Source organism: Phoxinus phoxinus, assembly GCF_949152265.1.
Source record: "Phoxinus phoxinus genome assembly, chromosome: 21".
NCBI classification, from domain to species: Eukaryota; Metazoa; Chordata; class Actinopteri; order Cypriniformes; family Leuciscidae; genus Phoxinus; species Phoxinus phoxinus.
In genome coordinates, this window is record NC_136896.1 from 17,063,272 (window position 1) to 17,090,648 (window position 27,377).

Below are 27,377 nucleotides of genomic sequence, written 5' to 3' on the forward strand. Positions count from 1 at the left end.
TCTTCACCCTGGTCGTCTTCGCCATGGCCGCCCGAGTGGTCGTCTTCACCCTGGTCGTCTCCGCCATGGCCGCCCGAGTGGTCGTCTTCACCCTGGTCGTCTCTGCCGTGGCCACCCGAGGGGTCTTTACCGCCGTGGCCGCCCGAGGGGTCTTCACCGCCGTGGCCGCCCGAGGAGTCTTCACCGCCGTGGCCGCCCGAGGGGTCTTCACCGCCGTGGCCGCCCGAGGGGTCTTCTCCGCCCTGGACGCCAGATGGACTGTCGTCTCCGCCCTGGCCGCCAGATGGACTGTCGTCTCCGCCCTGGCCGCCAGATGGACTGTCGTCTCCGCCCTGGCCGCCAGATGGACTGTCGTCTCCGCCCTGGCCGCCAGATGGACTGTCGTCTCCGCCCTGGCCGCCAGATGGACTGTCGTCTCCGCCCTGGCCGCCAGATGGACTGTCGTCTCCGCCCTGGCCGCCCGTTGGACTGTCTGCTTCGCCACGGCCGCCGGTTAAGTTGTCATCCCCTGTTCCTGTTCTCCTTCATGGTCCTGGCCCTCCATCCCTCCCCCTGATCCTCCACCATTCCACCTCCCGCCTGGACTCTTGTTTTGTTTGTTTTTTGTGGGTCTTGGAGCGTCTGGTAGCCGCTCCGTAGAGGGGGGGTTATGTCACAGTGTCTGGTTTGTGTATTCCTGGTGTCCACTAGATGTCCTCTTCCCCACGGTGTCATCCACATTCTCACTACATTTCCCATGATCCTGTCTGTCACTTAGTGTTCATTGTGTTCAGCTGTTTCTTGTCACCTCCTTCAGCACTTGTGTATATATACCCTGTCAGTTTCAGTGTTTGTCACGGAGTCCTTGTATATTGTCCCCACACTTCCGTTCCTGTTTATCGTGTATGTTTTGTGTTCTTTGGATTGCCTTTTTGATTTCGACCCTTGCCTGGACTGATTGTGAGTACGGATTACCCTTTAAATAAACTACTGCGATTGGATCTACCTGTTCCTGTGTGTGTTCGTGACACAACCAGAATATAACCCAGACCGAAGTAACAGAACCCTGACAGTTATGATATAATGATATAATGAGCGAGTACATCGTGAATCCATTTTCCAAATAGTTTTTTTTTGTCATTCACTACGGTACACCTATAATAAGTGTTTATATTTGGACCATTTTAGACTCGGGTCGGACCACTGCGGAGTAGCCCAGTAACTGCATGACTCATCATAGACATAAACAGAGAGTATTGCTGTTCTTCCGCAAGACGCATGCAGTGCTGATGAGGGTGTTCATTTTGTACTTGCAACTGCTTTTTTTATCACTTAATTAGAAGCACCACAATTTTAATATTGTGTCTTCTGTTAGTTACATAGCGACTGCTGAACAAACATTTAGAAGTTTATTTTAAAATGCAAAGTATTGAAAATCTCTATAAACACTTGGGGGTGAAACACGCTAAGGGGGTGAAAGTTAGGACGAATCTGAGGGCCCACGCACTTTTGGGGGCCCCAGAGTTCGATCTTATTAATGGAATGGGCGTGGTTGGGGGCCCAACCTCATATTCTTTAATAGGGCCCAAAATTGCTAGCGGAACCCCTGCCATTGGGTAATCAAAAGTCTTGCACAGTCTTCACGCCAACTCGAAGACTTGGGCCAAATACAGGAAATAAGTCATGTAAGTAGTCAAGTAGTCAGGTGCAAAGACCGCAAGTATGGGTATTTGGACAGGGCAAGAAACACTCCACCTTCCCCAGCTCCACCTGTATATCTCCACTAGTACAGTAACAGTGAGGGTTATTTCATGTTATATGTGCCACTGCCACAGCAGCGTGTCTGGATGTATTGGCAGCAAGTCTCTGTACTTAATCCAAATACATTAACATTGCCATATTTATTACCATGGCAATCTCTCCAAGAGTTGTCCTGACAGAAACATGTTTGGAGTGAACAGTACATTTACATTTTACAAACATAAAAAAACCCCATATAATAATACTTTGTGTTTTCGTCTTGTGTAGCATATTAAAAGAAAAAATAAGGACATGAATTAGACTTTTTTCAATTAAATTGTCCAAAATTAATAAATTCCCGCATAAAATATTAAGAGTGAGCATTTCTAGTTTTATGTCCTGAGAAAATTTGTATTTTATGCATGTTGCATTAAATTTTCCAATAAGCATAACCAGAATAGCCTAAATTAATCTTAGTCTGAAAGTGCTGTGCATGTAAACGTGGTCACTGTCACAGATTCAGGACAAATGTAGAGTGCTTATGGGTCATTGAAATGTCCTGTTGTGTCTTCATGAGCGTGTTGATGCTTTTTTATTTTTTAAATCGGGATTAAAGTGGACTCCAGCCATGCTTCCTATAATCAGATTGAAGAGCTGCTGTTCGCAAAATCACATCTGGATGGAGCCTGTGAGGGGGAGGAGTTAGTTTCTATGGGGATACACAGCTTCACAAGCCTAATATATCAGCGATGTACTGCATAAGTGTTATAATAATTCAAAACTCCGTAGCTGCACGCGCTGCACAGTCCAGATTTACCGACCGACACATGCACATCTGCACAGCCTTAACGGACTATATAAACGCACATCGGTCTGTAACTGTGTTTTAGCTATATCATAAAGTCTGATGGTAAGCTGTGTGCAGAGTCAGACTCATGATTCATGCAAGACGTTTTAAGAAAGTGTAATCTGTCTCCTCTCTGGAAATGATTCTCGTAACTGCGACTCAGTGTAACTGACGGGACACAAAAGCTGATTTTTTTTTGGAGATCAGGCGATGGTGCAGAAATTGGGTGAGTTCCTTATTTTAAAATGATCTCGTCATCACAGAAAATGTAATTTGCCAGTGCTTCTTAAATGTCACAAAGTTGCTTTAATCGAGTTTATACGAAAATCCCCGATCATTGCATGAATCCTGGAAAGGAACACCATCTGTGATGAATCTCCTGCTGTGTTGCTGTTCATTGCAATGAATTCAAGTTTATCGTATTGCTCAGTACCTATTTGTTTGGCACGTGTCTCTGAGAATTATTAATGAATATAATCCATCTGTTTTTTGTTTTTGTTTTTTTTAACGTGTCAGATAGATTTGAAGGAGTTTTAAGGACTGTGCATTTCTGTGATGTGTTATAATTTGCATGCAATTGTTCTATTTAACACATTCTAATTATGTCATGTTTATTTCCAACATTTAGTCTAGATCTTTCTATGGTTGTCTTCCAGTAGGCTGTCCATCAACATTAATTTTACTGCCAGTGGTAGTTATCAGAAGAGATTATCAAAGGCCATACAAGTCTGATATTTAAATTAGTAATCAATAACATTTTGGGAGTGAATGTTTCATTGTGCATCATGTTTTTACCCTGTTGCAAGTCATAGCTGTATTTTGACAGATATTATTTAGCAGAATTTGTAACCCTTTCATGGTCAGCTAACTCAGCTTGAAAGAAAGCCACTCATATTTCATTCTACCTCACCAAATGATGTCATAGGCACACTGTTTATGCACGTATCCTATACAGCATTGTTGATTGTTCAGTATATTAGATGACACATGAGTTCTGACATCATAGTGTAGATGTGCCCTTGGACAGTCTGTTGGTTTATTATTTCATCAGTCCGTTTGGAATGGAGTAGGGATTAAAGAGAGTTTGCCAGTTGCTGGAGAATTGGTGTCACAGGGTTACATAACCACATAAGGCTGTCTTTAACTTACTTTTAAATGCCTTACTTGACCTAGAAAGATAGTGGGAAATCTTTGCTTTTAATTGAGTCAGTTGACTCAACTAAAGTCCCGTTTTCTCCTAAGAGATATATAGCTTATATTAGTCTCTCATTCTGGTTCCCTTGATGGACTTAAAGGGTTAGTTCAACCAAAAATGAAAATAATGTCATTAATGACTCACCCTCATGTCGTTCTAAGCCCGTAAGACCTCCGTTCATCTTCGGAACACAGTTTAAGATATTTTAGATTTAGTCCGAGAGCTTTCTGTCCCTCCATTGAAAATGTATATACGGTATACTGTCCATATCCAGAAAGGTAATAAAAACATCATCACAGTAGTCCATGTGACATCAGTGGGTTAGTTAGAAGTTTTTGAAGCATCGAAAATACTTTTTGGTCCAAAAATAACACAAAATAAGACTTTATTCAGCATTGTATTCTCTCCCGGGTCTGTTGTCAATCCTTCACAGTTACGCTGATGGCGTAAGACGCTGATGACGTGTATTTCTGGTGCACCCGAGCTTCGTTTATAAACTGAGGGAAACGCACGCTGTAAAAGTGTCTCATCCGCGACATGCACATTTATGCACCATTAAAAAAATGATATCCACGCAAACAATGTAGAATAGCTTGAATATAGCGTGCGTCTCCCTCAGACTGTAAACGAAGCTCGGGCGCACCAGATAACACGTCATCAGCGTCTTCCGTCAGCAGCGTCACTGTGGAGTCCTGAACGCAGATTCACAACAGACCCGGGAGAGAATACAATGCTGAATAAAGTCTTATTTTGTGTTATTTTTGGACCAAAAAGTATTTTCGATGCTTCAAAAACTTCTAACTAACCCACTGATGTCACATGGACTACTGTGATGATGTTTTTATTACCTTTCTGGATATGGACAGTATACCGTATATACATTTTCAATGGAGGGACAGAAAGCTCTCGGACTAAATCTAAAATATCTTAAACTGTGTTCCGAAGATGAACGGAGGTCTTACGGGCTTAGAACGACATGAGGGTGAGTCATTAATGACATTATTTTAATTTTTGGGTGAACTTACCCTTTAATAGTATTTTAGGATGCTACAGTATATATGGAAATGATTACAATTTATGGGAAAAACAAAATGAATATGGGTTCTGTTACAAATAAATGGTTTTGTTTGTGTATTCTGAAATGAAGTATTACATAACCTCTTTTAAATAGGCCTACTTTTATTGAGGACAGAAAGAAAACAATAATCTTAGTGTATTTTCAGCACTTTAGGGACCAGAACACATGCTGAAATGTAACATTAACAGAGTAAATGCAAATATTCAGCATAATCTTTCTTGCTTTCTTGCTCCATTGCTTTGCCTTCTACACATATAGTAGGATAAAATCAGGCACAAAGTGCATGAACTTTCTTAAATCTTTCTTAAATCCTTATATAACAACATAGTGTCAGTGCTTTCTGACTTTTTAAAAAAGTGTTTAGAATTTCAAAGTTGTTATCGCCCAAAACTTATACAGTAGTCAACATTTGAAGTGGATCAAAACGTTCAAATTATCTTTCCAATCAGCATGAGAGGAGGCCTAGATATATATATACGTAGCCCAATCACCTATGTTCCCCGACAGTTTTTAGCATCTCCATCTCCTCACACTCACCTGGTTACTTACTATCCTAACCAGAGATCCGGAGGGAGTACTCTGGGTTCGGGCCAAAATACCGAGCTCGGAACCCTCTCCTCGGACAGCACGCCAAATATGCAAATATACTCAATCTGATTATTTGTAAGTGTGAACTCGTGAATTAACAGAAACTGGTGTGTGAGTGCTGAAGAAAATTTGTTTATAGAAGAACTGTATGTTCTTGAGTAAATTTATATTTTAACATAAATCATTTAAATAATTTGAAGTCATCCGTGGTTGAGAACCACTGCTGTAGAGGGAAAGGAGTTGTAGAAGTTACTTCATTGTGGAACAAAACTGATCCAGTCAATGTTTTGTCCAAAATGAGCATTGCCAAAGAAAGAATCTTTCTCATAGTCATAATGCTTTGTAATGCTTTAAAAACTGCTGATGGAAGCAAAATAACTGTGTTGCCCAGATATCTACTAGGGCAAAATAGTTTCATTGTCTCGTTTTTGCTGACTCAAAAATGTTTTACTTGTGCTGTGTAGAGATAAATCATGGCAGGGATGACAGGGAATGAAGGAAGCCACAAATTGTCCAGTGAGATCCAGAGGCCGGGTCTACAGCCACAGCATGACACGGACCGGAGGGGAATAGTGATCCAGCTGACGGACACCGAGGGTGAATGGGACAATCTTGATGACAATGACCTCATATTCACCTTGGACTGTGATGGCAAAAAGTCACTCAGCTCCCTCCGAAGACCATGTTCGGTCGACATTCAGACAGAAGGAGAGTGGGGTCTCAGTTCACCTGCATTCAACGTTCCTCTCTCTCCACCTTCATCAGGCTCCCTGGGAGACTCTTTTCTTCCGGGGTATGGCTTCCTCTCGCCTACTCACCGGCCCTTGGCCAGCTTAGTGAAGTCATTATCTACAGAACTGGAACTGAAAGAGTCCTCTTTAAAGCCCAAACCACTCCTCAGCCTTGTAAAGTCGATTTCCACCGAGCTTTCTCGCAGTGAGCCCGAAGTGTCTCAATCCAGGTCTGATTCCAAGCTCAATCTACACCTGTGGACGCAATTCACCCAGCCCAAAAGCCGCAATGGTGACTCCCGCACCGCCCCTCCATCTCCGGTCAACCTGTCCCCCACTGAGCCCAAAGCAAGCTTCTTTAAAATGGAGCTGGAGGACACCCGACGCAAGCTCTCAGAGGCCATGCAGGAACCTCTGAGCATGTTCAGTAAGATCATGCGTGAGGACAGTGTTGGCAGCCCCAAGCACCAAAGGAGCACAGGATCGATGGACTCTCCAAGCTACAAAAACGTCGGAATCGGGAAATCGAACACTGATTTGACTGCATCCGAATCTCCAAAACGTGCTAGGAAAGTAGAAAGTGAGGTTCTACCGGAGTGCAACTGGCCTGTGAGACATCGTAAACGGTGTATGCAGAAGTCCTCCCTCTCCCATGACCACCATAGCACACAGATAGACATTGGACCTGTGATGGAGACCAGCATTAACAAAACTGATGAAGGTTTGACAAAGCAACGCTCCTCTCCAGTGCCAGGAGTGGCTCTTGGTTATATTGCATTAGTGTCATACTGCTATTTTATCATTCCTTTGTCAGCGTATTGGTCAGGCCTGTTCCTTGGTTTAGTGTTTGGATTAATTTTGGGGCTTGTGCTCATCCATTGGGGCTCCATCAGAGACCTGTCAACCAGTCACCAACATAGACTACATGGGACCCCCTATAATAACATTCTCTTTGAAACCCTGCAGAGCAATGTACCTTCCCTCAAGGTGAGTTGCATTTTCATTGCGTATACATTTGTTAAAAAATAATTGGTGTTATACTCTGTACTTGCAATTGAAACTTGAATACATTAATACAATGCATGCACTTGTAATGTAACCCAGTATAAAATAATAGTCAGAATAGCAAAAGATTCTATTGAATTTTTGGACAATATGTTAAAAATAACTGTAATATATATAATATCCGCTTATATATACTCTTATGCTCACCAAGGGCGCATTATTTAAAAAAAAATATATATATATATAAAAAAATAATAATACCGCAAGTATGGGTAATAAAATAATAAAAACAAAATACAAAATAAAAAAACACTTAATATTGTGAAATATTATTACAATTTAAAATGACTGTTTTCTATTTGAAAATAATTTATTCCTGTGATGGCAAAACTAAATTTTCTACAGGTATTTGACTTTATCAAATTTCCCAGCAAAAACAAATGCATCACGACACAGAGGCAGACATTTAGGAAATTGTTAGTCCTTCTACTTCCTGAAGAACATGGACAATCCATGAGGGGGCAGAAGACAGTTGGGCTTTTCATTATAGGGTTAAATGCTAAGAAAAGCAACAGAGACTTCCAGACTGCTATTAAACCAAAACCTACACTTCAATGTGTCAATGTCCTTCGGGAATCAGTTTTTTTAACACACTGCAGTGAATTTCACAGTGTCTAAAGTAAGCATCAAGCATCTTGCTTCTCTCCAAAAAACTGAGCAAAATCCTTATTACTAATCTGCTATGTTATAAACTCTGCTCTTCAGTGTCTTGATGCAGAATAAAATATACCCACTGCTCGACACAGTTCTTATCCTGATGCCCTACTTCTTGAATTTGTCAGTCTTTTTGCTAAAACTTTGTAGCGAGGATGCAGAGATTATAGTAGAGTTTAAGCAAAGTGTATCTGTGTTCCAGGGCTGGATGAACCAGATTTACACTTATGATCCAGAGACTTATCAGCCATCTCTCATGCACTCCGTGTATGTCACATTGGATGGACCCTGTTTGCGGCTTGACTACCCACGTAACAACATTCCCCGCTGGGCTGCCTTTGATGAGCCCTGCTACGAAAAGCAATTCACCCACTCACGGATATTTCGACTCACTGGCAGCAAGGTTTGTGTCCCACTGATTTTATCCCCTTCGTAGAAAGAGGTGCATTGCCCTTCAGTGGCAGTGCAACACAGTTTTGCTTATGGTCTCTAAACCCAAATAGCTTGAATTCTAATGTGGCAGAATGTTGCATAGATGTCACATAATCATAATAAGTTGTTGCCTTGGTAACAGGTATTTCTTCTGCCACTGGCTTTGGCACACAAGAGAGTGTGGAACAGGAAGTATCCTATCTGCATAAGTTTGGCTGAAGGAGAAGGAGCTGTGGAAGAAGACGAAACAGTAGAGGGTCCGGCCGAGGTTCAGAAAATAGAGAAACCCCCTGGATCTATGAATGTTTCCATTCCTGTCACACTTTACCTCTTTGGACGAACGGGACGGGAGAAAGAGGAATGGTTCCATCGACTGTTTTCTGTGTCCATTCACAAAGAAGAGGACCTTTTTGAATCTATATTTGGTGGTAAAGTTGCAATAATTTATGATGAAGTGAACGTACAACATACATACAAAAAACAACAACAACAAAAAACATTTGACAAAATATGTCAACAAAACGTTTTGATATTTGATTTATGTAACGTATTTGATTAGGCTTTTAATGTCATTTATTGATAATTTCTTTTAATCTATTTTATTTTTGTTGATAAGGGAATATTTGAACTTTGCTTTGTCTCAGTCAAAAACAAAGAATGAATAAATATGCCACCACTCCAAAAAAATGTAGGCCTAAATTTAAGATTTATGTATTTGAATTGCATATCAAATTTCTATTCATTTCGATTACAGTTTTAATATAAACAAACTAATAAACATAAAGGGTTACTTCACCAAAAATGCTAATTTCTGTCATTAATTACTCATCCTCATATCGTTCCAAACCCATAAGGCTTTCGGTCATCTTTTGAACACGAAGATATTTTTGACGAAATCTGAGAGCTTTCTGACACCCCATAGACTGCAACGTTATTACCACGTTCAAGGCCCAGAACGATAGTAAAGAAATCGTTAAAATAGTCCATGTGACTACAGTGGTTCAACCTTAATTTTATGAAGCGACGAGAATACTTTGTGTGTCCAGAAAATGACTTTATTCTTCTCTTCCGCGTCAGTCTCTGACGCTTTTCGCTTTGTAAACACAGTGCAGCGCTTCCGGGTTCTACGTCAGAATGCCGGCTGGCCGGATTCTTCGTCAGCATCACTCGCATACATTGTGGTGCTTACGTGAACAGTGTCAGAGACTTACACGGAAGAGAAGAAATTGTTGAATAAAGTTGTTATTTCTGTTTGTTTTTTGAACACAAACAGTATTCTTGTTGTTACATTAAGGTTGAACCACTGTAGTCACATGGACTATTTAAACAATGTCTTTACTACCTTTCTGGGCCTCGAAAGTGGCAACTACTGTCTATAGGGGGTCAAAAATTTAGTATTTCATACAAAATATCTTCATTTGTGTTCGAAGATGAATGAAGGTCTTACAGGTTTGTAACGACGTGAGGGTGAGTAATTAATGACATAATTCATGTTTGGGTGAACTGTCCCTTTAATGTGATGAATATTGTCAGTCATAAATACATGAAAAAGGTAAGAAAGAAGTAAAAATTTCTGCACTGAAAAAAGATTTTCATGGTAACAATTGATTGTTAACTAGTATTATTTGTATTATTATTAACTATTTGCATTTATTGATTTAATAAAAAAATAGCTTAGAATCAACATAAATCCATTCAGTTAAAATTCATCCAGTCAGACTCAGTATGAATATGGTTAAATATGGATAGATGTGGTACAAGCAATATTCGATTAGTTAAAATGTATGAGAATTAAACAAAGTGAAAACATTATTCTAATCATTTCTTTTGCTCTGTAGATAAATCTGTATTGTGTGAGGAGAACACTCTTGGTCTGTCACATGGTGGTGACGGCTCAGTCAAGGACAGCAGTGAAGACGTGTTCCACAGTGATCTGGCTGGCAGAGTAAAGGAGAACATTGTACCAGACTATACTTCTTACATGACCAGTCTGGTCTTCTCGGCACACGCCAGTCCTGTTCAAAGCCCCTGCCAAAGCAGCACCCAGGGCAGTCCTACTGACAAAGAGCAGGTGAGCTTCGAACAAACATGCTTTGTGTCATAGAACGCTTTGTGTCAGTGGACGAGCTTTGTCTTCCCGGTAAACGAGCAAACTGTGAATAATCTTTGTCACGTGACCATGTACAAAAGCCTGATATACTGATATACAGATGTTGCCAAAGCATGTCAAAGTCAATCTTCTGCATGGCAAGTAGGCCTACTGTATGTCAAAGCACATTTATCTAGGTCTAAAACATGTTGGCTTTACACGATGGTGAATTGCTAATGTTTAAAACTAGGTTACATATTTAGCTAAAGATTATCCATTAATTATTCAACGTGATTCATTCCTGTGGGTGTGGGAAGTGTGTCAGGTGCTTAGTGGCAGTTGCTAAAATTGTAAAAACAGTAAACAAATGTGTGTTGCCTCTAAATGCAGGAAATACAATTACAAAAGTTTTTTAATTGTTTACTGGATTTCAACCTTTTACTGGCTATAGTATATGTGTCACAGTTATCCAAGGAAGACTAAGAAGATGTAAACAAATAACAACAAGGTTTATTTACATAGCGCAGAACTGAGACAGTGTGCAAACATCACACACGAACAATACTGGATGATGAACTGAAACACGGCAGGAATTAAATACACAGAGACGTTTAACTAAAGGATGAACAGCTGTGGTGAACGTAGTTAGTGTCCATGGTGACTGACGAGTGGCGGGAAACTAGAACAAAGGAACACATGTCACGAGTGAAAGTCAAAACAAACAGAATGACACTGACAATATGAAAATGTGCCCCCCAAAAAATAGTGGAATGGAATTAATAAACTAGCTTATTTATCAATGATCAAATTCATATTTTCATTTTAAAATACAAATATTTCATATATTCTCCAATGATTCATCATAGACTACCATTCTAATGTTTGGGGTCAGTATAATTTTTAAATGTTTTGGAAAGAAGTCTCTTATGCTCAACCAGGCATTTATTTGACCAAAAATACAGTAAAAATAATATGAGCTGTGCTCTGTTTGAGTTTTCATGTAGCTCAGCAGCGCCTATTTGCACTAAGTCAATTATTTGCACTAGGTGTATAAATTGTTGTTAGATGCTATACTTGGCAGATACTATTTGCACCTCAGTGTATTGTAGTATATTATAAAACAGTATACAATAATAACAACATTCAGTGTATAGGATTATATGTATTTATTAAAGTCATAAATGGATGCTGACTTAATGGACAAAGGTTTAGTTCACCCAAAAATGTAATCCATGTGACTCCTTTAACCTCAATTTTATGAAGTGGTGATTTGTTTGTGCAAAAAAAAAAAAAACATCATTTACCACTTTATATACAAAATTTTAATCTCAAAATATTTTGTAAATAATGTGGCAAATTAATGTTTTTTCGCTTCATAAAATCGAGGTCAAACCACTGGAGTCTGCGTAGGCTGTCAATTGAGGGACAGAAAGCTCTCAGATTTCACTAAAAAGATCTTCATCTGCGTTCTGAAGATGAATGAAAGTCTTAGAGATTAATGACATAATGACATCATTTAAATTTTTGGGTGAACTAATCCTTTAATCGTCCTTGTCTCTAAAGCCCTCCCCTACACCTACCACTAACCAGATAAATACAATACATTATTCACACTATTAAACACTATTATTCCACTTTTCAAATATCTTCTTCATATTTTTAATAACCTCTCCGAGCTGATATGCAATGGGGAAAGGGAGAAGAATGAGTTTGGAAAAAGGCGGATTCAAACTCAGATCGGTCACTTTAAAAGCTAACGCCACCTGCATTATTCTCCACCACGCAACCAATCCTGTTTTCAATGGGATTTCTTTTGGAATTTTGTCTGGCTGAATCAGAAAATAGTTGGTGGAGTTAGTGTAAATAGCCTCTGCCAAAAAGGCGATCTATTGTATATAGACACCCCGTTAATGGTTTTGAAACATACTTTTTTCAGGGTTCTTTGATGAATAGAAAGTTCAAAGTACAGCATTTACGCAAATCAGAATTATTTAATAACATTATAAATGGCTTGGCCATCACTTTTGAGTAATTGAATTCATCCTCGCCGCTTAAAATTTTAGATTTCTTACCGACCTCAAACATTTGAACGCTAGTGTGCCGCTGACTAGAAAAGCGCTTTTTTAATGCTGAAATGTTTTTTGGCAAGTCAATTTTCTACATGGCCGGTATGTATAAGCACATTTATCCAGGTCTCAAACATTTTGGCTATACAGTACATGATGGTAAAATTGCTATATAAAACTGGGTAAATATAAAACTTGATAAATTATTTGACTAAAGATTACCCATGAATTATTAAATTAAGCTTTTTTTCACCTGTTAGTTTTGCCTTCAAATGCAGGAAATATATTACAAAATGCTGAAAGATGTTTTACAGCATTAAAATATTCTGAAACGTAATTGAAGCTAATTTAATCACATTTCAAAATGCTGTTTTGAGGCACACTTTCATAATGTCATAAACAAATTCATACAATTTCATACAGTTTTGGAGTGGGATTTTGGACTTGGATTAATAATAATAAAAAGTTTATATTTAATTTTTAAAATGCACATCTTTCACATATTTTCCAAATTATTTAACATATCTCTAGATATGACAGTTTACCCCTAAAGTGGAGCAAGTTGTGCCACTGAACCACTTTTTTCAGAAGCAATATTTTTTGGCACAGTGTTTTCAGTTGAGAGCAAATACCTTGAAATATATGAAGAACTATCATTTCTACCTCTATTTAATTTCTCCTTGCTAGAGGACTATTTAAGTCAAAAGGGGTGCAGCTTACCCCACATTGTAGAAAATTACAATGTTTCTTCCATCGCCGTCTTAGGAGCAGACCTTTTGTTGCAGTGAGGATGAAACAAAGCCTGTCTGGTTGAACGCAATAATTGGTCGAATCTTTTGGGACTTCCTCCATGAAAAGTACTGGGCTGATAAAGTCCAACAGAAAATACAGCGAAAGCTGAGCAGAATTCGGGTAAGGGAACAGACAGGAATTATGTCATGTTATTTAACTGGATAAAGTGTTTGTTTTTCCCTCAAGTGAAATAAATAGATAATGATAATAATAGTCCTGCCCTGTGTGCATGTGTTTCTGAGTTTACCCTCTTTTACCACAGTTGCCTTACTTCATGGATGAACTGACCCTCACCGAACTGGCCATGGGCTCCAGTATGCCCCAGATAACAGGCACTTCACTCCCACAGGTCAACAGCAGAGGTGAGTGGGGCTCCTAAGAGCCTCTTATAAAAGAGCATATTAGGTCATTCATCCATCACGACTGCTTGAGCGAATGTGTTATGTTCCTGCACTGAGCAGTAGATGAGATGTTATTATCCTTCTGTAATCTCAGGGATCAAAGGAGCGCATAACATCACGTCACTCTCCTCAGCGAATAGCAGCTCGTGTGTGAGCGCGTGTACACGTGTCTGTTTACGCGCTCAGCTGCATGGTCAAATGCTCAATGTGAAGCATATGCGGGACGTATTATCCCCACGAGAAGTGAAGCTGTTATTGTGTAGGGCACAGTGTGCGTCTTTTACTCTCCGCATCATGATCTGTGAGCATTATGTAACATGTAATGGCTTTCAACTGTCTGGCTCCCTCGCTCAGGTCTCATCCCATTTATGGATTTATAATGTGTGCTAGAAGACTTGTGGGCATTTTACTGTGCTATAATTATATGGACTTTCATCCATTAACAGATCGTATCGGTTTAATCTTGACCATATTGGTTAGTAACACAGGCTCTTAGAGTCTTTGATTTCAGCGCCTTACAACATTATTAGTCAATATTAAAATAGGAAATTAATGTATGTGAGCTGAGCTTTCTTTTTTATTACTTTTTATTTAATTTATAAGAAGAAACCACGCATTTTCTGAATAAGCATTTATTTAATTATTTCCCTACCATTGACAAGTTATCTAGTCTTTTATGAGAAAGCGCTTCTCAGTTCCCTGCCAAAGACGAGTTTTTACGGCTTTCCGTGTTTTCACTTTTATAAGGTAGGGGGTGCTATTATGCATCTTATGAAAGAGTACTGAATATCAAAACACAGGTGAAGAAGATGCAGAATCTTGCGATATCATATGTAAACATGTCATCAACACCACGATCATCAACATGAAATAGCATATAAATCAAAACTGCCTAACGTTACTGAATGAAATGTCGACCGAGGACGAGGTATAGGACTGTGCCAGGATTAGGGGTGTTGTATTGACTCCATCTATATTTTGATAATCATTCTGAATCTGATCCAGATGGGTCTCTGATGGCATGCTGCAGGACTAGCCTACAGCGAATACTGAACCAGACTATTTAGTTGTTGAGCAAGCAATCTCATTGGTTGCAGAAACACCAAAGGCCAATCAGCTTGTGCTATGTGGTAAAGAGTTTCATGACAGAACTAGATATTTATTGCTGAATATAAAAGTTTTTGTAACAACAGTTATAACAACAACAGGTAACTTTTGCTATTATTAAAAGAAAAATATCTTTCTGTGTCAGGTCTATGGTTGCATGTGGAGGTGGAGTACACAGGAGCACTACAGATGACTCTAGAGACTAAAATCAACCTCTCCAAACTTGGGAAGGAGGGAGTCCTTGAGGCAGAGACAGAGTTGGAGACAATCAATGTGTTGTAAGTTTTTGGATAATAAAATAACCTTTCTGAATTTAGACAAACATTGTCATTATCAAGTACTTATTATATCATATATAAAGTCTACTATATAACCTGCAGAAAAATTATATTTATATTGAACAAAAGTGGCAGTAAACACTGTTAGATTACAACAAATATTTTATATTTTATTATTTCTTTTGAACTTTCATTAAAAATATCTATATATTGGTTTCCACAAAAATATTAAGCAGCACAACCGTTTTTTTTAGCATTGATAATAATAAGCCATGTTTCTTGAGCACCAAATCAGCATATTAGAATGGTTTCTGAAGGATCTCTGATGTAAGATCATGTGACACTGAAGAGTTATGGTTGCTGAAAGTTCAGATATGCAACACAGGAATAAACTAAATAAAAATATGTTTAAATGTTGTGACGTCAAGAAGAAACATTAGCCTATTGCACGCCCACTTATTGCGCGCCGACACCAGGGAAAATTTGAACCCTCAAACACTTCAGCTGATTCCTGTGGATACTGGATAGCATCATGTTGAGACGATGCTGTGCTCTACAATGTGAAGGTAAAGCCAGTTGTTTTTCACTGCCCAATAGAGATCGGCTAATGTATAAATTGCATACATGCACTGCTATTGATACAGTTTCCATGTGTTCACCACAATATATTAGAAAAATACTCTGTAAATAAATTAGTACAAGTAAAATAGTCGGTTGATGGACATGCACTTGTTTATGCTGATGGTGAGGAATTACAGTTGCAACATCTCATAATGTACCTCAAACTGTGTAGCGTATCATTGAGAAACGTCCTGCTCGAGTCGTCCTTGTGATGAAGGTTCGGGTTGAATGAATAGTTCTTTCAATGTTTCATCATCGGACTCGCGCTCGCATTGATATGGCAAAATCGACGTCATTGTTAGTTACTGTGTTTAGTTTGCGGTGTAGGAAGCCTCAGGACACGCAGAGCTGACGTCGTTATGGCAATGGCCGTTTTTTTTTCAACACGCGTGCTGTACGAGGTAAACCAATCACAACAGACTGAGCTGTCTGGCCAATCAGAGCAGAGTAGCTCGCGCAAAGGAGGGATAAAGAGAGATTGATTAATCTGACGAGTCGTTTGAGAATCATTGAAAATCTGGTGATGTGCAAATGTATATTATGAGGAAATGAACGTTTTTTTTACCTTTGATGCATGTAAAAATAGCATAATAGGGGTACTTTAAATAGAAAACAGTTCATTTAAATTGTAATAATATTTCACAATATTACTGTTTTTACTGTATTTTTATCAAGTAAATGCAGCCTTGGTGAGCATAAGAGACAAAAAAACATTAAGACTCAGTACAATCCTAGTGTCATTTGTGGGTTTATGTTTATCTGGTTATGATGAGGTCCTGTCTGGATGTGTTGTGCAGTAGCAGGTCCAGGCTCTCTGTGCTGGCTGACAGTGATGAGGAATCCTCAAGTGCAGGATCCTCTGATGAGGAGGAAGTTTCATCCGCTGACACTCAAGGAACCCTGACAGAAAAGCCTCTAGCTGGTGTTGAGGGGTAATTATTATTTACTCAACAATTAACATAATTCAATAAATATAATTCGTTATTCTCTGAGATCTGCATTATTTGCATTATTTGGATGGGATGTATTTAAGAAATGCTCTTTGTAAATTAAACATCAAGATATGGTCAAGTGGCTTGCTGAAATTATAGGGATAGTTCACCCGAAAATTGCATTTTCTTACCCTCATGTCGTTCCAAACTGTTCTTTCTTCAATTGGACATGCAATATATTGAAATATTTCAGAGAATGTAAACCCCGCTTCTTGTCCATACAGTGAAAGTGGATGGGACTAGAGACAACCACGGTCACCATTCACTTTCAATGTATGGAAAAAAGCAGCTTAGACATCTTGCTAAATGTCCCCTTTTGCGTTCCAGCCAAGAGGGTTTGGAGTGACATGATTTTTGGGTGAATTATGCCAATAAAACATAATCTGTCTTTTTTTATTTCTTTAAAAATCAAGGCCATCTGATGAAAAATTCACTTTGCCTCCCACAGGGCTGCAGCTGGAGGCAGCACTAGTAGGCGGATTTTGAAGTTTGTCGACAAGATTGCCAAGTCGAAGTACTTCCAGAAGGCCAAAGAAAATGAGTACATAAAGAAGAAGATAGAAGAAATGTCCAACACCCCTCTGCTGCTTGCGGTGGAAGTTAAAGAGCTCTCCGGAACCCTGGCCGTCAACATTCCTCCTCCCCCCACAGACAGAATATGGTACGAGCCATTCTCACACAACTGAACACGCTGTTAATGTTACATTGGGGATTGAAGCTTTGCTTAAGCTTACACAATGTTTACAGAGATTATCGAAAGCAATCACGCTCCTTAATGATTGGTGTCATTCACTCTTTAACTTTGTTGTAATTAAATTTCGATTTGATAATTAAGGATTAGAGACAAAGTCTGCTAACTGGGCATGATGTGATGAATTCAGTAATGCAAAGCGGAGGAGCAGAATTATGGACCAATGAAATTTCACTGTTGGTGCCCCTTGTGAAAAAGAAGTATACAATTTTTGTTTCCAAAAAATGTTTTTTAATGGAATTAATATACTTTAAATTAATATACTTAGGTCCGGACTGAATGTTATGTTTCCAGACACTTAATTGCATGTTAATTTCAATTAAATGAAAGTATAGTTTAAACTTATAGTATTATTTATTATTTATATTATTTATATGTTACATCTATATATGTAGTTTCATAATTACTTTTATTGTCTTGAAATATGGTTAAATTATACTGCTGGATGTACTGACAGGCATACAATATATGGTAACTCAAATGTGTCATTTCTATTCAACCATCTATTTAGTAGAAGTCTATTTGTAACATTTTGCAATTATAAAGTAGCAATTTAGTACAATTAAAATATACTAAATTAATGTAATGTTGAACAACACACTACATATAATCAAATACTTAACTTGCGCTTTACTATGTTTGTCAACACATCAAAATAAAGCATGACAAAAGAGTATTAAAACGTAATGTTTTAAAGGGGTCCTATTATGCTTTTTCACTTTTTCAACTTTAGTTAGTGTGTAATGTTGCTGTTTGAGCATAAAATAGATCTGCAAGGTTACAAAGCTCAAAGTCCACCCCAAAGGGAGATAGTTCAAGAACTACAACGATGCCTCGTTTGGTCTACACCGCGTTTTTTCTGGATCTTGTGAAGTCACAATGTTACTCATTTAATTAATCCACACCCACGGAATATGCAAAAACAAGGAGCAAGGCCTGGTTGAGCTGCTGCTATGTCAAAGAGACACAGTTTTGTCCACCCCGTTTCCAAAACTCATTTGTTTGACCTTCCTAAGGCTGACGAACTTAGAGTGAGTAAAATGTATTTTCAACACTGTTCCTGAACATTATAATCCCAAAGTTTATCTGTGACAATGCTGGCCACGCACAAAAGCTTCTCCTGAAACGGAGCAGTTACCACTTTGTCAGGGCATTCTGTTGTTTGTGGATCACAACTTGTAAGTATGTCTTATTATATGGGGTCTAGTTGCGTTTTCTATTAACAGTTCCAATTATAAGTTATTAGCCAAAATTAGTGTTGATATAGTGTTTACTGTAGTTTTTGTAAGCTCTTGCTTTTGCAAGGTTGTTCATCGTTACTTAGGAAAACTAACCATGGTTTTGTGATCGATAACTGTTTGTATTACCATAGTTTTCCAACAAGTATCATGATTAAATGGCGTGTAACTTTGTGTCTAAAATGTATAAGAAAATAAAAAATAAAAAAACACAGTAGGCTACCACTCTGAAACGTCCTGTGAAATCTGTGCTAGCAAAGTCCGTGCTTGAAATCCGTTCTGGGCGATCCTCTTGTTTAAGATTCTTAAGTCTAAATCAGGCTTGAATTAGTTTGAAATTGAAGCCATCCTTAATATTTACACCTGAGCAGTTGAAACTTGCGGTTATGGTGCGGGGCGTGAGATTTGCCGAACACACGCTAAGCGCTGCCAATCACACTGAGCCAGCTAACCAATCACAGCACATTTCGTATTTCGGAAGGAGGGGCTTCATCGAAACAGGAAATAAACGGCGCTTTCGGGCCAGACTGGGGAGAGAGGTGCTGTAGTAATGTATAATATGTGAAAAATAATGTTTTTTGAACAATCAAGCATGAAAGCATATTCTAGTACACTCCAAAAACAAAATCAAGACTTCGTAAAAGGGCATAAGAGGACCCCTTTAAAATGTTCTCTAAAGTAAAACTTTTAACTTGACATTATTACAAAGTGACTTAGGTTTGTTAAGTAACAGTTTTTTTTTTTTTTACGTAATATTGAAGTGATAATTAAAATAAAGTCTTGCATAAAATACCATACCTAGAATGTCTAGGTACTACTACCTGGGTAACTACTACCTGACAGATATTACATTTACATTCATTCATTTAGCAGATATTAGTCAAATAGAGATATTAGTCAAATAGCATCTCACACCTATCTCTCTTTGCCTGTAAATCTTTCAGGTTTGCTGTTCATCAGGTTTACAGACGTGTCTTTGGATACATGCACCAGAATAATACGCATTTTGTTGTTTCTCTTTTAGGTATGGTTTCTGCGGACCTCCGAAACTTGATCTAAGAGTCAGGCCCAAACTGGGAGAGCGAGAAGTGACTTTCTGTCATGTGACTGAATGGATTGAAAAGAAGCTTCAAGATGAGTTTCAGGTTTGTTTTGATGAGATTGTGATAGCTTAACTTAGAACTTACCAAACATGACAAGTATATGACAGCTTTTCATTTTATTATATTTCATTTATTATTTCAGTTAAATTATGTACTTTAAAATATTTGAATTAACCTCCATAACAATTATCCGGTTTCCTAATAATTTTCCAGGAAGTTTTTGTTTTGCCCAACATGGATGACATTTACCTGCCGCTAATGCACTCTGGGATGGACAACCCGACAGCTTCCCAACAACACCCTGCAAAGCTGTCCCAGCATTCCTCTGTGGCCTCCACTGACAGGTGTGATCTGGAACATTCTGCAGAACTACAGTAGTGCCTCCTTGTGGACAGACAAGTCAATACACCGGGACCAGGAACTCGCTCATAGCAGTGTAACTTGTAATCAGCTTAATTTAAACATCCCACACATTTTATCTCTTATTTTATTATCTCCCATTATCATACATTCCCATTTCTTGGAAACCCCAAAAAGTTATTCCTATCATACCATTGGCTTAATATGTGTTTAAACCATTTTATTACTTTATTGTGTTTATATCCTAAGAAGTTTATATATAAAAACTAAGGACAACTGATTATTTGTTGAACTTCCACAATAGCTTAAATTAGATAAGCATTAGTAATAATAAGTAAATAGTAAACAAAGAATTTATTAAATAATTCATTTTTAGAAATAAATACAACTCGTTCTGAAAAAAGTCTTACATACATGTTCCACAAGTGTTTGCTTTTTACATTATGAATTAATATATTGTATCAAAGACAGTTTTTGTACGATTTCACATTTTCTTGTCAAGTGTCACTTCAAGATTGTAATATCTGTACTCTGTAATAACTTAAGCAGGCATTTGAATGTTACAGTCATTGTTTTTTCTTTTTAATATTTTTGCATTAGCATCAATGTCTCACTTTATTAACCTCCCAAAGCTCTAGGAGGAATGTGCTAAAACAAATATCTTTTTCTGTTTATCGTGCTTTTCTCTATACAAACAATAAATCTGTCAAATTGGTTGGTTGTGCTGCCCTTAAGGGATTCTGTCATCATTTACTCAACCTCATGTTTTTAAACCTGTATGACTTTCTTTACTCTGCAATCTGCAGAACACACAAGAAGATTTTTTTCCCTTTTTTTCTTTTCCAGTCTTGTTTTGTACCACATGGACTTTAATTGTATGGACAGTTGAAACATTCTTCAAAACATATTCTGTTATGTTTCACAGGAGAAAGAAAGCCATACAAGTTTGAAATGACATGAAGGCGGGTAAACATTTTTGGGTGAACTATCCCAGATGATTACAAAAAGGGAAAGATACATTTAATAAAACTCGCACATAAAAAACTAACTCGAATGCTTTCTTTGAATCCTGAAGGATATTCCCGTCATCTATATCTGACTCTTGAACAGATGTGGTGGGGTCTGCTGCTGCTCGGACTGGCGGCACTAGCGCCTGTCCAAGTGCTGGGTCCCTCCACTGCTTCAATTTCCAGATCGTCGACCTCCAGGCTCTCACACATCAGATTGATTTGTCTTCTTATTTGTGCCATCCGGCTCTGCATGCGCTGCATCTTCCTGCGGAGGTTGGCAGCGATGGCCCTCTGCTTCCTCCGCTCGGATACGTAGCGCTGCTGTAGCTCTCGGTAGCAGTTATGTCTGGCCTGGTTCTCTCGGACGAGAAGCGTCCCGCAGCCCATGGGACACAGCTGTCGCCAGTGGCTACAGCTCTGGTCATGTGCCTGCGCATCTTTCCTCAGCACCTGCTGCCCACAGCCTTCATGAGGACAGAGCTGCCACTCATACGGACAGTTGGAGATGTGGAGGTACTCGTTCGAGAGCGGGAAAGTGGTTCTGCAGCCCTGCTGTTCATTTCGACACTAGGGACACAGACACATGGTGTTGTTCCACATTCACAGTTTAAGCATGAGACACAACTATATATTAGACTAAAATGTTGCGTACCTTGATTGGTAAACGGCCAATGGATTTACTCAGCTTAAACAAAACCAGCATTTGGTTCTGGTCAATAGGCTGCCTGCAGCAAGGGCATTTCACCTGTCTAAAACAACACTGGCTTTAACATTTGCTCAAACATCCAAAGCAGATGTACTCTACTTTTCAAAAGTTTGGGGTCAGTTTTTTCTTTCTTTCAGCAGGGACACATTAAAGGGTTAGCTCACCCAAAAATGAAAATTCTGTCCATTACTCACCCTCATGTTATTCCAACCCCGTAAGACTTCCGTTCATCTTCAGAACACAAATTAACAGTGTAACAAGCGCAGCGCTTCTGGGTTGTACGTCAGAACGTAGGCTCGCTATTGGTCAGCATTAAGGGCCTTTCAGACAGGACGCGGAATGCGCGGCGCTGCGCTATGAAACCCATTAATTTCAATGGCTTGCGCCGTGCAAGGATGTTTTTTTGCCGCTGTACTCTGTGACGATTACCAGCTTTCTATTATGCCAATAGAAAACGGGGCATCCAAACTTGAACTTTGAAAACTCCGCCTACTTTGCTCTGGCCAGCGTAGCGTAGCCAAGGGGGTAATTCATCAGCTGCCATTTTAGCAGACCATCACCTGCTGTAAGCATTCCATTGACTCCCATTAATTTTGGCGTCACTTTGACAGCGAATGACTTTACATCTGAGGCGTTTAAAGACTCCATTTGTCCATTATTTATTTCTAAAGAAACACGACAATGTATAAAAGTCTCCATTACCTTGTATCTTACGTTATGGCCCCGTAGAAGCAGTTTTTGTAAAAATAGGCTAACGATTGCGTCATAACCACCCGACTCTCTGTCTCACAGACCAGAAATTACCGTATAGACAGGCGGAGAAGCTCGCAAGATCTTGCTGCTAGCTCATGGACAGCTCCTACTCACGCTCTCCGTCTCTGCGAGATTCGGAAGGGAATGATTCAGATTTCTCTCGAAACAGCTACTAGAGAACTTACAACTGTAAGACAGGTTGTTCACGTCACATCTACATCGTCAAGCTCAGTTTGAGCCTGCGCAAGTTCACCCATCAGGAAGTGAGTGCTTCTAATTGACTTCACTTTTCTCTATTGAAACCTATGTGTCCATCTGTGTTCATCTTATATACTGTCTGAGCGTAGAGCAGAGCAAATCGCTTTGTATCTGAAGGGCAACGCTGAACTATCTTTCACTATCTATCTGAACTTTTCTGTCTGAAAGGCCCTTTACACGCATCACACACATGACCAGCGTCGGCCAATAGTGAGCCTATGTTCTGACGTACAACCCAGAAGCGTTGCACTGTTACACTACATGTCGTGAACTCACTCAGAGGCCCACACAGAAGAAAATGAATAGTTGAATAAAGTCGTTATTTTGGGGGGGTTTTGCGGACAAAAAGTATTCTCGTCGCTTGATAAACTTATGGTTGAGCAACTGTAGTCACTTGGACTATTTTAACGATGTCTTTACTAACTTTCTGGGCCGGTGTTGTGCCGAATTTCAACCCCCGCCAAATTATTACCCCCCTAGCATTGGTAGGTTTAGGATTAGTTGTGGGGGAGGGGTTAGGATTAGGGGTGGGGTTAGGATTAGGCAATCAGGTACTGACTTCAACAAGGGGGGTCAAATAATTTGGCAGGGGTCGAAATTCGGCACAACACCGGCAAGTTTCAATTACAATAGAAGCCATACGGAGGAGTGAGCCAGCTCTCAGATTTAATTAACAATATCTTAATTTGTGTTCCGAAGATTAACAAAAGTCTTACGGTGTTGGAACAACATGATGAGGATGAGTAATTACTGACAGAATTTTCATTTTTGGGTGAACTAACCCTTTAATACATAGATACATTGATAAAAAGTGCCACTAGAGATTTGTCTTTTTGTCACAAAAATCAAATAAATGCTGGTATTTTGAACCTTCTGTTCATCAAAGAATCCTGAAAAAAATGCATATCTGCACAGAATGCACACAAAAATATTAAGCATGAGATGTAAAAATATTACATCTTATTAAAAAATAATAAACACATAACAATTATAAAATAAGCATAAAATAAAATAATCTATACAATTTTAATCTTAATATATAATATTAAGCATACGATTATTATAAAACAAGATTATATAAAATATTAAGCATAAGATATTTTATCAATGTTTATCTTGAGCAGCAAATAAGCAAATTATTTCTGAAGGATCGTGTGACACTGAAGACTGGAGTAATGTTGAAAATTCAGCTTTGATCACAGGTATAAATCACATTTTAAAAACACTTGTTTTAAAATGTAATAATATTTCAAAACATTACTGTTTTTCCTGCATTTTTGATCAAATAAATGCAGTCATGGTGAGCATAAGAGACTTCTTTCAAAAACATTAAACATTACCGACCTCAAACTTACGTTTACTGGAAAGTGTTACAATCCATCCCATCTGGTTAGCCATGATATTTTTTAAACATGCAGATGTAAAAAGCTTGTGTGTAATGTAGGCTATTTCAAATTTGAACAAGAGAACCTGCTAATTCAGACAATGCCAGTTATGGCAATTAAGCTATAAATCAAATTATAACCCAGACAGGAAATGTTCATTTCCTACCTCACTTTTCATTTTTGTTATTTAATTTAATTTTGTTGTTGAAATCCATTTACAACACTTCCCAGCCTCATCTAATCAGGTTTGTATTATTATAAAATATTGAAAATTGCTACCTTTTCATCCACTGTAAAATGCATTCCTTGCAGAAGACATGGTTGCATTTGAGTCGTACAGGGGTGCGTAGAACGGCTCTACAGATGACACAAATCAGATCATCATCTGGGGTCTCCACAAACTGCTCCACTTCATAACCTCCAGTCTAATTCCAAAATAAAAACAATTCTCATAAACAAACATTTCATTCATATATTGTGATGGCATATGGGTGCTGACTGCTAGCATCATTACTTTTTTTTCCAATTATTAATATTACTAATATTAAATCAAACTATTTCAAACCACCCTTTTATAGTAAAATTATTCATGTCATATATTATCATACTTTTTAAACATAATGTTTAAAGCTTGTAATATGTACATACAGTATTTTCCCCACAATTATCACATTTGATCTTATGTCATTAAAAAAAAGAAAAACTCACCATTTTCACTTGTGTTAAGAGGACACGGCTAATACGCTGTATATGTTAAATAATCTGGAGAGGCAAAAAGACAGACAGATCTGTCATCACAACACAGAGCAAAACATCCCAAAGGAGATCACTTGACCCTGGATCATTCAGAAATGCATTGCAGATGTCCAATTTTCTCTTCTTTTCCATTCTAGCACAAGTGACAAATGTGGTTAGCACCTGACAAACTTTTTTACACTAGCCACAGGGACCCTATTTTGGTACCATCTAGGTTTTACTTATTAGACAAAAGCATTGCTATGGAAACCGGTGAACTTCAATGGCTGCCTGCTCTAGAGGCTACAAGGCCTATTCTCTAAACACACAGGTCTGAATGGCCAATGAACACACAGCAGCACTTTCTACACAATAGAATATATCATAAATCATGGGAAATTGATGTTCCACACTTTAACAATTAAACTTAGTCAACAACTGTTACTAGAAAAGCGTTAGCTAAAAGCTAAAAATGTTTTTACAATAAAGAAAACACCAGATTGTACTGGCCACCATTCATATGTACAGGGGAGAATGGGGGTAAGATGTGTCAATGGGTAAGTTGTGTTAGGCTACTTTTGATTGCATAATTGTCCCTTTATTTTAATGTTTTTATTTTTTATTACACTTCCTAGTTTACATAACAGATTTTGCATAAATATATTAAAGTGGATGAATTAAAAAAAAATCTAGATGAAACTGACAATCAAAACAGTCAAAAAAAAATCTAGAATGCAGGACAAACTAGAAGCAAAATAATCAATATAGAACAATAATATTATTATTGGTTGGGGACACTTAAAATCAGTGTTGGGGAAAGTTACTTTTAAAAGTAATGCATTACAATATTCCGTTACTCCCAAAGAAAAAGTAACCAATTGCATTACTTAGTTACTTTTTAATAAAAGTAATGCGTTACTTTTTCTCACCTGGGCTGGGCTTGTTTGTTTTTTGATAACAACAAAAAAAGTTATATTTTTGGCAAATATTAAGGACCTTTCACACCAAAAGTGAAATGAATAAGCCTCAGGCTGAAGGAAATTCATATTTACGCCTGTACAGTAGAGGGCGCAGCTCAAACTAACCTCTCAGGTGCTGTTATTCTGGATTAAAGAGCAATAGGATACAAGAGAAGGAAGTTCAACACTCTTATTTCTAAATCTAATCTAAAGTCATTTTGCTTATTGGTATGGTTGAATTAGATCATTGAAGGCCAGCAGCAAAGACATTGGTTAATAAGGTGAGATTAAATACATAAAGTATATTTGTGTAATTTAAGGTAGTTAAAGTTTTGCTTAAAATTCTGAGATTGCATTTTACTGTTTTTATTCATTTTGAGGAATACTAAATGTCTTCGTGCTATAGTGAGATGAGTAAATGCATGTTCACATTTAGTCTAGAACTAAAATAACCATCATTTTTACACATCGCACACAAAACCTCCTCACTTTAGGCTATTTGTCTCAACATGGGGGGACAGGAGAGCTGCCAGTCAATAAATGTGAAAAAGTAACTGTTACCTATTTGAAAAGGTAGGCTAACTTAAACGTTTTTTGTAAATTGAAAAAGTAATGTGTTAATTTAGTTAGGGCCTACTTGAAATCTGATTATGTAACTCAAGTTACATGTAATGAGTACTCCCAACACAGCTTAAAATTCAACCATGTTATTGATTTAACTGCACTGACACTATTGGATGAGAACTGCACTGAGCTGGACCATGACATCACTGTTTTTCTGCAGAACTGCTTTATAGATGAAAATTTACTCATTTAATAATTGATGATCTTTACAACGGAACTGAATTAACACTGAACTGACTTCAGCTGACAATATTTAATTTAGCTGCTGTACAGCTGAAATGAATGAATCATTTAAAGCTGCTTGCTTTGAAACAACCTGTGTTACAAGCAGGCATAACTAAAGATGACTCACTTGACGCAATAGGCCTAACAAGGGGAAATTTACAGAAGTATTTGACTTTGTCACAAGTGTCCTCAAACACGTACACATCTAATAGTAATAATCAACAAACAAGCAATAAAAGGTGACAAACTGTCCCTGAGAATGTCTGTTTTAATTTTTCATGCAAGGAAATGCAGCTGCCTATAAAGAAATCTTAGGCACTTCTTATGTTAATGTTTAAAGTTTATTACCGGTATAGCTGACTTGTCTAGCTTACCGTCATAGGCGGGGGAATTTTCAGAAAGACAAACTCAACACTCTGATAGTAGGCCTAATATAATTATACATTTGCAGTATGAAGCCAGGGAACATAGTGTGATGATGACTCAATGTTTTATGTAGGCCTACACTTAATGTGAATGGGTACTCCCTAATGAAATTAATGTTCACAGGTGATTCGTGTGAAGATCATTATTTAAGGATTGCTGTACAGGAAGGTGCTGTGAGTATCTTTAGAC

At 38.2% G+C, this 27,377-nt stretch overlaps 2 protein-coding genes across 3 annotated transcripts; one reads left to right on the plus strand and one right to left on the minus strand.

The window, feature by feature from the left end:
- Positions 1–1,538: 1,538 nt before the first annotated feature.
- On the plus strand, positions 1,539–20,964 carry tex2l (testis expressed 2, like). 2 transcript variants are annotated; one of them, XM_079594967.1, is made up of 12 exons: positions 1,539–1,664; positions 5,892–7,145; positions 8,080–8,280; positions 8,452–8,737; positions 10,148–10,380; positions 13,230–13,376; positions 13,519–13,618; positions 14,910–15,042; positions 16,461–16,595; positions 17,104–17,316; positions 19,669–19,789; positions 19,961–20,964. In XM_079594967.1, exons 2-12 carry the CDS (start codon positions 5,901–5,903, stop codon positions 20,123–20,125), a joined length of 2,979 nt encoding a protein of 992 aa, XP_079451093.1. In that variant the 5' UTR covers positions 1,539–1,664; positions 5,892–5,900; the 3' UTR covers positions 20,126–20,964. The 2 variants fall into 2 exon arrangements, with proteins under 2 accessions (XP_079451093.1, XP_079451092.1); XM_079594966.1 differs by lacking the exon at positions 1,539–1,664 and adding an exon at positions 2,391–2,792.
- Positions 20,952–27,142, minus strand: rnf151 (ring finger protein 151; the record flags this gene model as incomplete). The annotated part of the gene is made up of 4 exons (XM_079594382.1): positions 20,952–21,684; positions 21,770–21,866; positions 24,499–24,644; positions 27,137–27,142. The coding sequence occupies 4 exons, from the start codon at positions 27,140–27,142 to the stop codon at positions 21,193–21,195; spliced, it is 741 nt and encodes a 246-aa protein (XP_079450508.1). The 3' UTR covers positions 20,952–21,192.
- Positions 27,143–27,377: the final 235 nt, after the last annotated feature.

Excerpts from the sequence above, each read along its gene's own strand:
- tex2l (XM_079594967.1), top strand. The coding sequence starts at position 5,901 with ATGGCAGGGATGACAGGGAATGAAGGAAGCCACAAATTGTCCAGTGAG. Across the intron at positions 8,281-8,451 it reads TTCGACTCACTGGCAGCAAG|GTATTTCTTCTGCCACTGGC; the intron begins GTTTGTGTCCCA and ends CCTTGGTAACAG. Across the intron at positions 17,317-19,668 it reads CCCCCCACAGACAGAATATG|GTATGGTTTCTGCGGACCTC; the intron begins GTACGAGCCATT and ends TTTCTCTTTTAG.